This window comes from Labeo rohita, chromosome 11, assembly GCF_022985175.1.
Source record: "Labeo rohita strain BAU-BD-2019 chromosome 11, IGBB_LRoh.1.0, whole genome shotgun sequence".
NCBI classification, from domain to species: Eukaryota; Metazoa; Chordata; class Actinopteri; order Cypriniformes; family Cyprinidae; genus Labeo; species Labeo rohita.
This window is the reverse complement of record NC_066879.1, coordinates 23393766-23407712: the sequence shown is the minus strand read 5'-3', so window position 1 is coordinate 23407712 and position 13947 is coordinate 23393766. Positions and strand designations below refer to the sequence as shown.

General features: G+C 33.0%; 1 protein-coding gene across 1 annotated transcript in view; it reads left to right on the top strand.

Annotated features, from left to right (window-relative positions):
- Window positions 1–11490: 11490 nt before the first annotated feature.
- ephb2b (eph receptor B2b) overlaps window positions 11491–13947 on the top strand; it is a 184062-nt gene continuing 181605 nt past the window's right edge. Inside the window, 1 exon segment of the mRNA XM_051122263.1 lies at window positions 11491–11667. Coding sequence (XP_050978220.1) covers window positions 11610–11667 — 58 coding nt within the window. The 5' untranslated portion in view covers window positions 11491–11609.

Here is a 13947-nt window from a genome sequence, read left to right as displayed (position 1 = left end):
TTATCAGTGCTGCTTAATATTTTAGTCTAAACTGTAAGAATTTTCTGAATAGAAAGTTCAAAAGAGGTTGTATATTCAATTACAATTTTTTTTTAGCTTTATAAATGTCTTTTACTTTAGTTTAATGCATTCTTGCTAAAAAAACGGCCCACAACCAATCGCCAAAAGAAAAAAACTCTTACTGCCCTCTGTCAGTTGATCTGTCTGTTTGTGTCAGACGAGGGAAACAAAGGATTTTGCCATACGGAACATCTCTATCATTAAAAATGAGCGCCTGGCAAATGCTGTGAAGCACAGAATATGGCTGCCCATCTGTCAGCAATCACTGTGATATTGGTTTGTGCCAGTTTCCTGCACACTGAACATCTTATTTTACTCTAGACATGAACCTCTTCTTCAGCAGTTTGTCTTCACCGCCGCAGAATATTATAAATAATGCAGTGAAGTACAAGCAGAGGGCTGCAGATGGGCCAAACTGAGAAATTAGAGTCCAAAAGATTCCCTTTCGGTCTGCATATGTTTGCTTGAGTACCAGTCACTGACAGAGCATTGGGTTTGCAAATATTTAAACACACAAAGAAAGATTAACGGCCTCTCTTGTGGTTCCACAGTTGGAATGCCAACGAATTATGATTGATTGATTGATTGATTGATTGATTGACTGATTGATTGATTGTGCCACGTGCCACGTGGTACAAGCTGATTCAGTATTCAGCATGTTATTGATCATTTAGCTTTGGTCAGTTCTCTACCATTGATTTATCGTTTTTGAATATGTATGTTTTTTTCCCATGGGATATATGATTTAGAGAGAGAGAAAGAAAGACAGGCAGGCAGGCAGAAAAGCATCATGCTAACAAGTGTTTACTCCAATACTAAATTCCTTTGTGCATTGTTTTCATAAACTCATATTAATGTGGCCCTGACCTGTCCAGTGAGATAAGCCTGGGTAGAAGCCAGCTTTGCAGTGTAATTTATGACCCTGAGTCAAGCCAGATTAGTCCTGATTGGATCGTCTGTGCCATATGTGACCTACAATCTGTACTCTGCTTGTATTGGCAGGCTGAAGGGGTCAGCAAACTCCCTGGGCAAAGGTTGTCATGGGAACGACCCCTGGATCCTTCAGTCTGCTATTTCGCTGCCCCCGCTCATCTTGAGGCAGAATGATCCAGATTCTTGTATGTCACTCTTATATTCTTCTGCTCCATTTCCCAACTCTGCTGCTCTGCACAAAGTAATACACACACAGTCGCTTATGTATACACACATACACAAAACCATATTTGTAAAGCGTATGTACATATTCAAGGAAAGAAAAAATTATATTGTTAGTTATTTGGCAGTTTATTAAGTTCTGTTTGTGTGAAGCTCTTATAGCCTGACAGTCATTGTCAGTTTTTCATCTATAAAAAATGCTGATCCATTTGTATTATGAAGCAAAAGATGGAGAAAGTGCACATATATATATATATATATGTGTATATGTGTGTGTGTATAACATGTATATGTAATATGTATATATATATATATAATAATTGCTATATATATATAACCGTTCACATATAACATTCTTCTTAAATATATAAAAGCATGTTTGTATTTTTATATAAATAATAAATATACACGGTACACACAAACTTATTTGGGTGTGATATAAGTGTGTGTGTGTGTATATAATACTGATTACTTTGAAAAATTTTTATTTTTAATACATAAAATCACACACACACACACACACACACATATATATATATATAATGTGTGGCAGCTTTTTCACCCCAAATTGTTAAATATGTTGTTATTAATTCTGAATTTTCTGTTATTTAAACACAAACTAAATGTTCAAAAAAAAAAAACACCCCAAACCAAACCAAACCAAACCAAACCAAAATAAAAACATAAAATAATAAAATATTGTTGGTAATTTAATTTAAAATAGCTTTTATACCCAGAAGTATCAAATATGTTGCAATTAATGGTGAATTTGCTATTATCTAAACACAAACTTAATGTTTAAAATTTAAAAACAAAACAAAACAAACAAACAAAAAAAACTTTTATACACAACGCATTTATACACAAACATTGCAATTTTTAGAAATCATGTTATGAATTTAAAGCGTAATATAAACATAAAATAATAATATATTGTTGGCAATTTAACATTTAATACTTTTATACCCAGAAGTATCAAATATGTTATAATAATTGTGCATTTTCTATTATTTAAACACAAACTAAATGTTCAAAATAAAAAAAACAAAAAACAAAACAAACAAAAAAGCTTGTCAGATTTGTTTTTACGCATTTAAACACAAACACTGCAATTTTTAGAAATCATGTTATGAATTTAAAACATAATATAAACATAAACTAATAATATGTTGTTGGTAATTTAATTTAAAAATACTTTTATACCCAGAAGTATCAAATATGTTGTAATAATTGAGAATTTTCTAATATTTAAACACAAACTAAATGTTCAAAACTTTAAAACAAAGCAAAAAACTCATCACATTTTTTTCAACAATTAATCTAAATTGTGTTCTAAAACAAAGAGTAAGTGTAATAATAAAACAATTATAAATTAATTTGAGGTATGACAGCTGAACAGGAGAAAATCTGGATAGTAGTTCACGTCTAGGCACCACCTAAACACCTTGAAATTATTCTGAAAAAGCAATTGCTGAGGTTTTAAAGGGGCCGATCTCTGCCTCGGCCGTAACACTGTCATCCCCATCCATTAATAAAACATCCGCTGAGAGCTCCCTAGCACAACGCTGTATTTCTTTACAGTCAATGTGGTACAGAGGAGCCCAGTAAGAAATGGGTGCACCCAGCCGCCCTCAGACCACGAAACAGTGATTAAAAATGAGAGTGTTCCACAGGCCTGATGGTAAATCGGGAAAATATCTTCCAGATGTAGCGCAGTAATAATCTCCTGAAGAAGAACAACACAGAATGAATAGTTACCGAATTTGCAGACTTAGTATACTGAGAGTTAGGAATCTGTTTGAAAGCGGTGAGCTCTTTGCATTAGCAAATTACTCTAACAAGACTGCCAGATTACCGATCAGCCAAAATGTGTGTCTGCTAAATGTAATAGTTAAGGATTAAACACATTTTTATTTAACGCTATAGGCAGATGTTAAGGGTTCCACGTCATGGGCTGTTAGTGTCGGTCATGCTAAGTTTATGGAAGTGTGCTAGAAGTGAATAGTTTGACTGACACTTGAAGAGTTTAATCTTTTAGTTCACTGGGCTGCTGTATAGTACTTGATGTGAATAGAGGATTTTCGCTTTGCGGGGTGGACAGAGTCTCGGAAATTATGTCAGGAATGGTAAATGCTGTTGGGTAGGGTGGGATACTGTATCCAAATATGTGTATGTGTGTGTGTATATATAGATAGATAGATAGATAGATAGATTTAAATGTACTTCATTGGCACCAAAGGACAGGAGGAAGATACAAGAAAAAAAGGACATCTATATGTTTTTTTTTTTTAATGAAAAATTACATTTATTTAAAAAATAAAATCAATTAAATACTAAAAGAGGAATTTTCTAAGTATACTTTTTAGAAATTACATATGCAATTAAACTTACTAATTTACACAAAAAACATTTTTAGAATCATGTTCTGAATTTAAATAATATAATGATAAATTATATAATAATATAATGTGTGGTCATTTGTAAGTAAGTTACTCACACAGAATAATATAGGGAAAAAAAGTAGAAAATTATAGCTAAAAATCTCAGCCTATTAAGTTTAAAGCCGAAATATTGTATTAATCTATATATAAAATTGAAATTTAAAAGTACTTAATTGGCACAATTGACAATACTAGCAAAGCATCAGTACATCAAAGAACAGGAGAAAAATATGAGAAAAAAGGGAATTCTATATGCAATTTTATGTATACAAAAATTACATTATTTAAAAAAATAAAATCGGTTATATACAGAAAAAAAGGAATTTTGTAAGTATACTTTTTTTTGGAAATTACATATGCGATTTTATTATTAAACTTACTCATTTACACAAAACAGCTGTGATTATTAGAAATCATACTATGAATTTAAAACAAGTTACTCACACAGAATACTAAGTTTGATGCTGAAAAATTGTATTAATGATTTATATATAAAATTGAAAATTAAAATACTTTATTGGCACAATTAAAAAAACTGGCACAGCATTAGTACATCAAAGGACAGGAGAAAAATATGAGAGAATAAAGGAAATTCTTTATGCAATTTTATGTATTAAAAATTAAATTTATTTAAAAAAATAAAATCAGTTAAATACAGAAAGAGGAATTTTCTTTAGTACAATTCCATAAGCATACTTTTTTTTGGAAATTACATATGCGATTTTTATTACTAAAGTTACTCATTTACAAAACAAAAAAACATGTACAAAAACAAAAATAAAATTGTATAGCTATAAATCTCAGCCTATTATATAACTGAATTTTAAAAGTACCTTATTGGCAAAATTAACAATACTGGCATAGAATCAGTACATCAAATGACAGGAAAAAAAAAGGAAATTCTATATGTAATTTTATGTATGAAAATGTACATTTATTTTAAAAATAAAATCAGTGAAATATAGAAAGAGGAATTTTGTAAGTGTACTTTTTTGGAAATTCCATATGTGATTTTTATTAATGAAGTTAAATTGAAATTATATTATCAATTTAAAACAATAATATAATGTGTGGTATTTTGTTAATTTAAAGTTACTCACACAGAATAATATAGGTGGGAAAAGTAAAGTTTTATAGCTAAAAATCTTAGCCTACTAATTTTGAAGCCAAAAAAATTGTATTTACTATTTATTGCAGTCACACAGCAATTATATAATGATAGTAATATTAAATCCATCTTTTATTTATTACTTTTTACCTTTCTTTATTATTACTTTTGACAATTTATTATTATTTTATTTTATTTTATTTTATTTTATCTGTCCTGCCTGTTTCCTGCAAAAACATTTTAGAGCATTATAAGCAGTGTGTGTATATTTTCTCTAAATTTTCTGCACTTTTTGTCCTACACCTTATCCAAATTAGGTTAGATGTGCCCACTTTTTTCATAACAACATGTAACAAGGCCACTTAGACTCCAATTTAACATAAGACTTAAAATTCTGCAATCTTTAAAGAACAGTGTTATAAACATGTATTGAGTTTTTTTGTCAGATCGTGCATAATTGTTGAGAACGAGGGTTAATGGGAATTATCTGTGTAATTTTTCCAATCCTTCTCGGCTTTTAACAAAACAATCTGCTTCGAATGAAAATATAGGGAGTTCGAAGCATCCTCCGCAAAATCAACATATGCTTTGGCTTTTCACAGAAACAAACGCACATGTTTTGTCTAGAGTTACATATGGCGTTTGACATGCGCACACAGGTGCACACGAGAAAATCCCCTCCTTGGGATTACATTTTTTCCCTACAAGAAATCTGACAGGATGCACAGGAGCTTTGCAAGGGAATTCTGGCTAATCTGCATTTGGAAAGTGAACAAAGCTGTGGACGGGGAGCTTGTGTTTCATGTCGCTAATGAAAGCCACTCTTCTTTAGGGCTGCATGCGTCCACCTGAGGAACATTACAGGAGGTCTGGCTCTAAAGTCACCCCAACCACCCCTCCGAAGTACTTCGGCATGGCTGCCGGAGCAATCATCGCTTTATACGAAGAACGCTGTATCAATTAGAATAAGGTCTGTGAGGGGCCCTATGTACACATGATTGACGACAAACGTCGCCTTTTGCCTTTCTTTGACCGTCATTTGAGTCATTTTAGCACAGGCTGTGTTTTTCCGTAACAGACGTGGATTTATTTTGGTGATAAAACCCATGTCCTGGATTGCAGTGGCTGATTTGTGAGGTTTGGGTCTCGTGGAGTGTTTAACACAGGCCTTTCTTTCTCATAAACGGATAAAGATGCAATGCTACACGGTGACACACTGACTGAGCGCTTCAACAAAGCATTCTTGCGACGAAACAACCCAAAAATGAGGTAATGCGGTATGAGAAATGGCTAAAACTACTTTATAAGGATGACTTTCCTCCAAATTAGAGCTCTGATCTCACAAGAATAGATTTACTGCTTTTTTCCCCCTACGTCTTTTATAGGAACTCCGATCACATAAGTTGCACTTCGCATGGTAATAATCCCCCACGAGTTAATTAAAAAAGGACAGGACTTTTGGCCTTATGATTAAATCTGCACAGCTTAATTGAGGTTAAATTCACATTTTGGCAGTGAGTCACTGAAACACTAATAGGATGACTTAAGTGAATAGGATAAGCAGTAACTAAACCTGACCACAGGGGAAGTACAGAGAACTGGCGTTGTATATCAATGGGTTTGATTATTGCGCTCGCTCGAAGAAAAGAATTCATTAACTTTCAAATTCACACATTAAATTCGAGCCTTATCGCCGGAAAGGCTCATTTATCACCTTAAAATAGAAAAAAGATGTAACCGCTGGAGAAACCCCGAGTGGAATACGCCTCGACTCAAGCCCAAGTTTAATTTTAAGCCTTGAATGTGAAGTACCGGTATAAAAGCCTTATCTTTTCTCTCTGACCTGTGAGGCGGTGTCCCTCGAGGGTTAATCCACATCTGAAGAGTCTTCTCAGATTATAGAGCAGCCAGGATCTGACACAAAGGTCAGAGATCAAGCACACATACTTAACAGATAGCAGAGCACTTTAAAGCCTACCTTCATTAAGTTTTGCAGACAGCCATGCCAATAACAAAATGCAGATAAGGGTGACTTGGACGTTGTCTAAAAGGTTGTTTAGTGGCTGTGCTTTTGAATGGATACAAGGAGAATTGAGGGGATTTTGTGTATGTACACTACCAGTCAAAAGTTTTTGAACAGTAAGATTTTTTATGTTTTTAAAGAAGTCTCTTTTGCTCACCAAGCCTGCATTTATTTGATCCTAAGTACAGCAAAATCAGTAAAATTTTAAAATATTTGTACTATTTAAAATAGCTGTTTTCTATTTGGATATATTTTAAAATGTAATTTATTCCTGTGATCAAAGCTAAATTTTCAGCATCATTACTCCAGTCTTCTTATCAATATTTAAACTAGTATTTTTTTCAGGATTCTTTGATGAATATAAAGATCCATAGATCAGCATTTATCTGAAATAAAAAGCTTTTGTAACTTTATACACTATATCAGTCATATAATCTGTTTTTTTTTTTTTTTGAGAAATGATAGAAATTAACCTTTTTTATTTATCAAGGATGTTTTAATTTGATCAAAAGTGATTATAAAGACATTTATAATGTTACAAAAGATTTATATTTCAGATAAATGCTGTTTCTCTGAACTTTTTATTCATCATAGAAATGTGAAAAAAAATCTACTCAGCTACCTAATAAATCAACCTAATAATAATAATAAATGCTTTTTGAGCAGCAGATCAGAATATTAGAATGATTTCTGAAGGATCATGTGACTGGAGTAATGATGCTAAAATTTCAGCCTTGAATTAATTACAGGAACAAATTACATTTTAAAATAGATTCAAACAGTTATTTTAAATAGTAAAAATATTTCAAAACTTTACTGTTTTTGCTGTACTTTGGATTAAATAAATGCAGGCTTGGTGAGCAGAAGAGACTTCTTTAAAAAAAAAATAAAAATCTTACTGTTCAGAAACTTTTGACTGGTAGTGTATGTCATAACTGAAAATAATTAATTTACAGGTAATTTACATTTTTTTTTCAAATCCAACTTTATTAAGTACTAATAATTTCTCAAAGTTAAACTATTTATTAAACATATTTATTGAAGAAAACTACATCTGACAAAAATCTAGAAATCCAAGAATGATGAAAATGAAGCGAGAGGTGTAACTTCTCACCCCTAGGTGGCACTGTTGAAGCAATTTGCATCTTTATTTTTTTTCAGTGGCGTCAAAGTCACACACATCACGTTTTTTATTAGATACCATTTATTTGTGTGATGTGTTGAACATTTGAGCCTTACTTTTATCATTACCTTTTATTTATTAATTCTATTGATCTTTAATTAGGCAAAGCTGAACTTGAATTTAATTTGAAAACCTCTAAGTTTTGCTTTGCATTGTTGCTTTAATTTTAATGATATATTGTTTATATATGATGCTTCTGTATTGACCATGTTTTGCAGTTTACATTTTCACAGTATAATGTACATGACTAATCAAGTTTCTCATTTTGCAAAGCAAAACTTAAATTTAAATATTACTGTTGTGCTAAATTTTTGGTGCTTTGTTGTTATTATTATTTTTTATTTACTAATTTATTCCTTTTTTATATGGTTTTGCAGAGCCAGCAGAAAAACCTGTTTGGTGCTGTTAACACTGAAGTTAAACAGAGGTTTATGCATGAGACAGTCCAAAAACTTAAAGCTTAAAGTATATGAATAAATTAGTTAATTTCTTTTTTTTTAATATAAAATCAATCCTCAATTGGATTTTAATGTTCAAATGCATTTTTAATGTAATAATGTGAAGGTTGGGGTTTAAAAAATGAGCAGGCTAAACGACTCCTCCAGAAATCGTTCACACACACACACACACACACAGTAGTTTTCCCTTTGATGTACTGTGATATTAGAGAATGGTATCAATTCACAATACACATTCTTTTCCATACGGGAAATGATAAAAATAATTTAAAACATTTCTTACTTGATATTCCAGCAGACATAAGTCAAAGTATTAAAGTCCAGTCTCCCATGGTTAGTGTAGTTTTATATCCTTTGATATTTCTCCTCAGACGGACTGGTATTTTCAAGTAAAATACTGCCAGTTCTTTATATTACAATAACAGCTTTGTTCCATGAGAGCATAGACTAACAAAACGCAGATTCCAAATTCAATAACAGGGAATAGAATAACTTAATCCCGCCATTGCCCACAAGTCTCAGGTTATTTAGACAGACACCTTATAGGTCTATATCTACGTTTTGATATATTGTGATCCTCTAAGTCGGCCGTGATTTACTCGGTCAAATTCTGTGACCTCGCAAGGAATGGTAAAAGCAGTCTCAGCTGCCATTAATCTGAGATTCGTGCCCCATATCCTGCTACTGTCGCTTATAACAACTCATTTCATTCCATCTGTGTAGAAAATCAGCTCGTGGGCTTCTCTCAAATTTACCTTCTGCCTGTGTCCACCTCCAGTGCCTCAGTTTTTGCTTATTATCCTTAACATTATTTGGATTACACTACCAGCTGCTGAGACAGGAAATCAGTTGTACTGTATATTGCTTTAAGGAACATATTTTAAAATTCTGATTGTGCTTGGCACACAACGGCACATAAATTCAACTGTCGCCCCCTACAAACTACAAGCGACAGGTCAAAAAGCTTATCCATTAACAATCTGTTTCAGGGATTTTATTCTGTCCTTATTTCCCCAGCGTTTTTAAAAACCGTGCCAGCGACTGTCATTTCTTAACATGCTGATAAAACTGCTTGAAGGGGACTTGCTTTAAAGTGAGTGGAGGTGATTAATCAAAGCTTGTTTTCAGGCCACAATACACTCGTGAAATAGATTTAACAACAAAGCAAAACATTTTACATTATTAATTTTCCTAAAAATGATCGATTTACTGAAACACCAGGGAGCTAGGGATTTTACCGTCATCTTCTAACCCACAGAAACCATTGTTTTAATTATTTATCTGAAAACTAACATTTGAGGGAAATACAACATATAGTTTGAGAAAAAACAAGTATTTGCTTGAGTACATACATAAATGGCTTTTTATCTTTCAAGATCGTTTCCTTAATTTACATGCCAATAGTACATAATCAATACAGCCTGCATTGTACCAAGTGACTTTTTTAAAACTGTATTTAACACACTCCACAAACTATTTAGTAAAGCGGGGCGTTCTGTTTAGTGGTTTAAAGATGTGTAACAGCACACAGCTATGTGTAGTACAACAGCTGGGATCAGGTAACTCTATGTCCAGACTTTTCAGAGATTTTCAAGAGTCAACTGAGCTGTAGGGAAGAATAAAAAAAAGTCTTACATACCAGCAAGCACAGGTCTTTCCTTTCTTTCTTTCTTTCTTTCTTTCTTTCAACAAATAAAGTCTGCTACTTTATTTTATGTTATTAAATTGCAAATGAGTTTAATTTATAAGCAAGGTAGCGGGTAGAAAAGTGTGAACAGGTGTCTAACACATACACCATGATTCTGTTATATTCACATAACAAATATAACCTCCATCTCTTGCCAGGACACTGTTTTCACTGGAATAAGTGAATAGAAAATAACATGATTCATCCATCACAAGATTTCAAGGTTTGTTATTTTTTTATCACCCGGGAGCTGAAGGGAAACCATGTGAATTGTGGTGACAATTTAAATTCATGTAAAATGTCTTCTTTGAACAAAAATGCAAGGCCGCTACAGTGTCTTTAAAAAATCGGTTTGTTTTATCCTCATCTGAGGGACAAGTTTATTTACCTTTTGTTAGATTGTAGGTCTATAAACTAGCTTACGAAAGATAATTTTTTTTAATAAAATAAAAAAGATATTTTGCTTTTCTGTTGTACTTTTATCAGCTTATTCCGACCTTTTACACTGCACTACACATACCTATTGAAAATATTGTTGGACACACACACTGTTAAAATTGCAAATGAGGCCTAGTGAGTCAGCTGCCAGACACATTGCATCTCACTCTGCTGTCATTGATTTAGCTTCATTGTGTACACACAAAACATCTGTGTCTTTAAAACTAAGTTACAAATGCCTATAATACCAGACATATTTTTATACATTAAAACAAGCTTCTATATATATATTTTTTTTACTTATTTGTATTTTTTTTTACATGTATTATTAAGCAACGTAATAGTAAATACGTTAGAAACAATTAATACAATAAGCAAATGTATATTCATACGCTTTCTGGTGTTTATTTATACCCATCGTTTCACAGTAATTTTGAAAGGCATCTTACCTTTTACTTTTTTTTGTGAAGAATGTGGTACACAGAACAAAACGAAGACGACAGACTATTCCGTTACTAACAAAACAATTACAACAAACATCTTTTTCGATTAATCTTTATAAGTCATCTAAGAGCCTGGCTAAATTCACACCTCACTGTATTCCCAATTGCTACAATTTTTCTAGCGAGCATCCGCTGATAAGGCTGAATAGTTACGCTCTTGCATTGATTGACAGGTGGGACAGAATAAATTTCCGCTTTCGGGTTGGTTGGCTTCGCGCTTTTATAGTCTATCCGAAGGTAATCGACTCAGGTCGAATCTTATCAATGAAATAACGTATAAAATGACTGTTTTCTTTCTTATAAATCGACGTTTCGTATGCACACTCATCCTCTAGCCGGTCTCATGCTGTGCTGGCGAGCACCGTCCCCCTCGTCTGACTCATTTGGTCTCGTCCATACTCGCTTAGGATTTTAGTTGTGTGTTTATGGCATCGTATTCATTCAACGGAAGGTGAAAGTCTGCCGGTCTGCGCCAGCGTCTGATATCAATGGCTTTCAGGGCTCATTTTATTTGAATGTCTGGACTTTATATAATTTCAACCCTAAGAAACCAATGATGGATATCCTATGGATTTTATGGACTCTAGTACCCTCGGTCCTGGCTATTGAAGGTAAGCTGTTTCTCCCCGTGTTCTGCGAGTCCAGCATCTTGCCGACAAACTGAGAGTTTACGGTCACGGCACGTTAGTTTTGAATGCCATCCAAGAAATAAGATACGAAACCATTTTTCGCTAATTAACCAATGTGAAATGATATTCGGAAATATGTGACATTTTTTTAACGGTTACGTTGTCCCTGACAGGAACGTATTCATTTGATAGGGCTTGTTCTGTCAGGCAAACTATATGGTAAAATCATCACAGGTGGCTTATAAACGCATTTGTTTGGCCAAGACACTTTTCGAGTTGGTTAAATAATATATTTACAATCTTTTAATATGCAGTAGAAGCATTAAAACGGTTATTTTTATCCCGCGGATACGTGTGCGTGCGCGAGCCTTGCACGAGATTCGCGCCCCTTATTTGTACAGTCATTTCAGAGGTATAATATTTAACCCAAACCTCTTCTATAGGTATGCTAATCTTATTTCTCTCTATTAATATTTCTTCTTTAACACATTCACACATTGTGTTGTGCGGCGGGTATTCAGTGCTGAAATGGTGATGCTGGACTCAGCATGTTGGACAATGAAACAGGTTTCCACTGAGCATACAATTACAAAACAACCAAATACAGTCCTTTATTCTCACTTACTGACCACACTTTCAGTCCCTGGCAGTTTGAAGTGTCTGTGTCCAGTGAATTATGCTCAATGAATTTTAAGTAGGCATTGCTGGTATTACAGGAACCTCTTGTGGATTTAGTTCTCAAGTTTAATGATACTTGAGTGTATTGTCATGTAATGGATTAATATAGGCGGACACAAATTTGTACATTTAGCCTGGAGATTTTAAGAGGTAATTTTATTTATTTATTTATGTTTAGATTAAGGTTTATATCCGGTATTTAGTATGCTCAAAACACAGTTAGGCTAACAACAGTGGTGTAGTTAAAAATAATTAAAAATGCACAATACAATTAACATTTGTACTCAAGCACAACTGTATTTTAATTAAATAAGAACTCATTCAACAGCACTGAACGGCGGCTTTTTCTTTTGCTAATAAATCTTTCTTAAAAAAAAAAAACTTAATGAAGCAGTGTAAAGCAGAACTACTTTAACATTATTAAAATTTTCTACATTTATGTTTTTACGGACATTTCAATTTCAGATATTAATTTTACGAGTCATGTCACTTGAATAAAGGGGTTATTATTTTTTCCATGGACTGCCTAAAATGTTGAAATATTTCCAGAGCCAAATTTAATTTAAATTGAAATGTGCACATGCTTTTAATAATGAGTAATACGTACAGTAATTGTAATTAAAAAATATATAGAAAAAGCCAGAGCTTTCAATGAAAGAATTAAAGGAATTTAAATCATTTTTCCGATTGAGTTCTTATGGCCCTGAAAGGTTGTTTGACATTTTTGTAATGTAAATGTTGCTTTTAGCATTATCTTCACTCTACAGAATGTATAAATGCTGATGCCCAACATTTTTTTCCTAATGGAAATAAGTTTCTTATTTTACCAGAACTAACTATGGTGTGTGTATACAGCATGTGTGTATACATTTGTGCATGTGTGTGCATATATGCACAAGCTATATGTATGTGATAATATTAGTCTTAATGCTTTTTTCCCTCCAAAACAAGATTATTTATTTTTCCTTACAGATCGCTTAATCACGATCTCTAGAGTGATTGGTTGATACGCATTCTTCCTCTGACTATCACCCTAGATTTTCAGCCAATGGTGTTAAAGCGTTGCGCTTACACATAAAAAATTAGAGAGTTGAAAAAGAGGTCACCGCTGCCTCGACCTTAAAAACAAAGTGATGGCAGGCAGTAGCCGAGATGGGTTGGTGAGATTTGACGTCATCTGAAAGCCTTATACAACACTATTTATCCTCCTCGCTAAGTGTGTAAAATCTCAAGTAATTTTAGCTGTTTTATTTCAGCTGTGATGTGGTAACTCAAATGCGTTTTGGAAGTTCTCTCGTGTTTAATTTATATGTGCTTGTCTGTGTGAAATAGCATCGTATAATTAAAATCAGTTGTATGACCATCGAAGTGATACTTAAGATATAAGATTCTGTTTCTCTCAAGTCTGAGACTCTTTCAGTGTAAGAATAAAGTGCGTCAAGTGCTTTTTTTTATTTACGTTTGTAAATTTAGACAGATATTTTTTCCTATAGGCGACTATTAAATATATTTCAGCTCTTCATTGTGTTTTTACATCAGATGATGCTAGAAATAAGAAACTTTGACGTTTTCCTCAGTGGATAG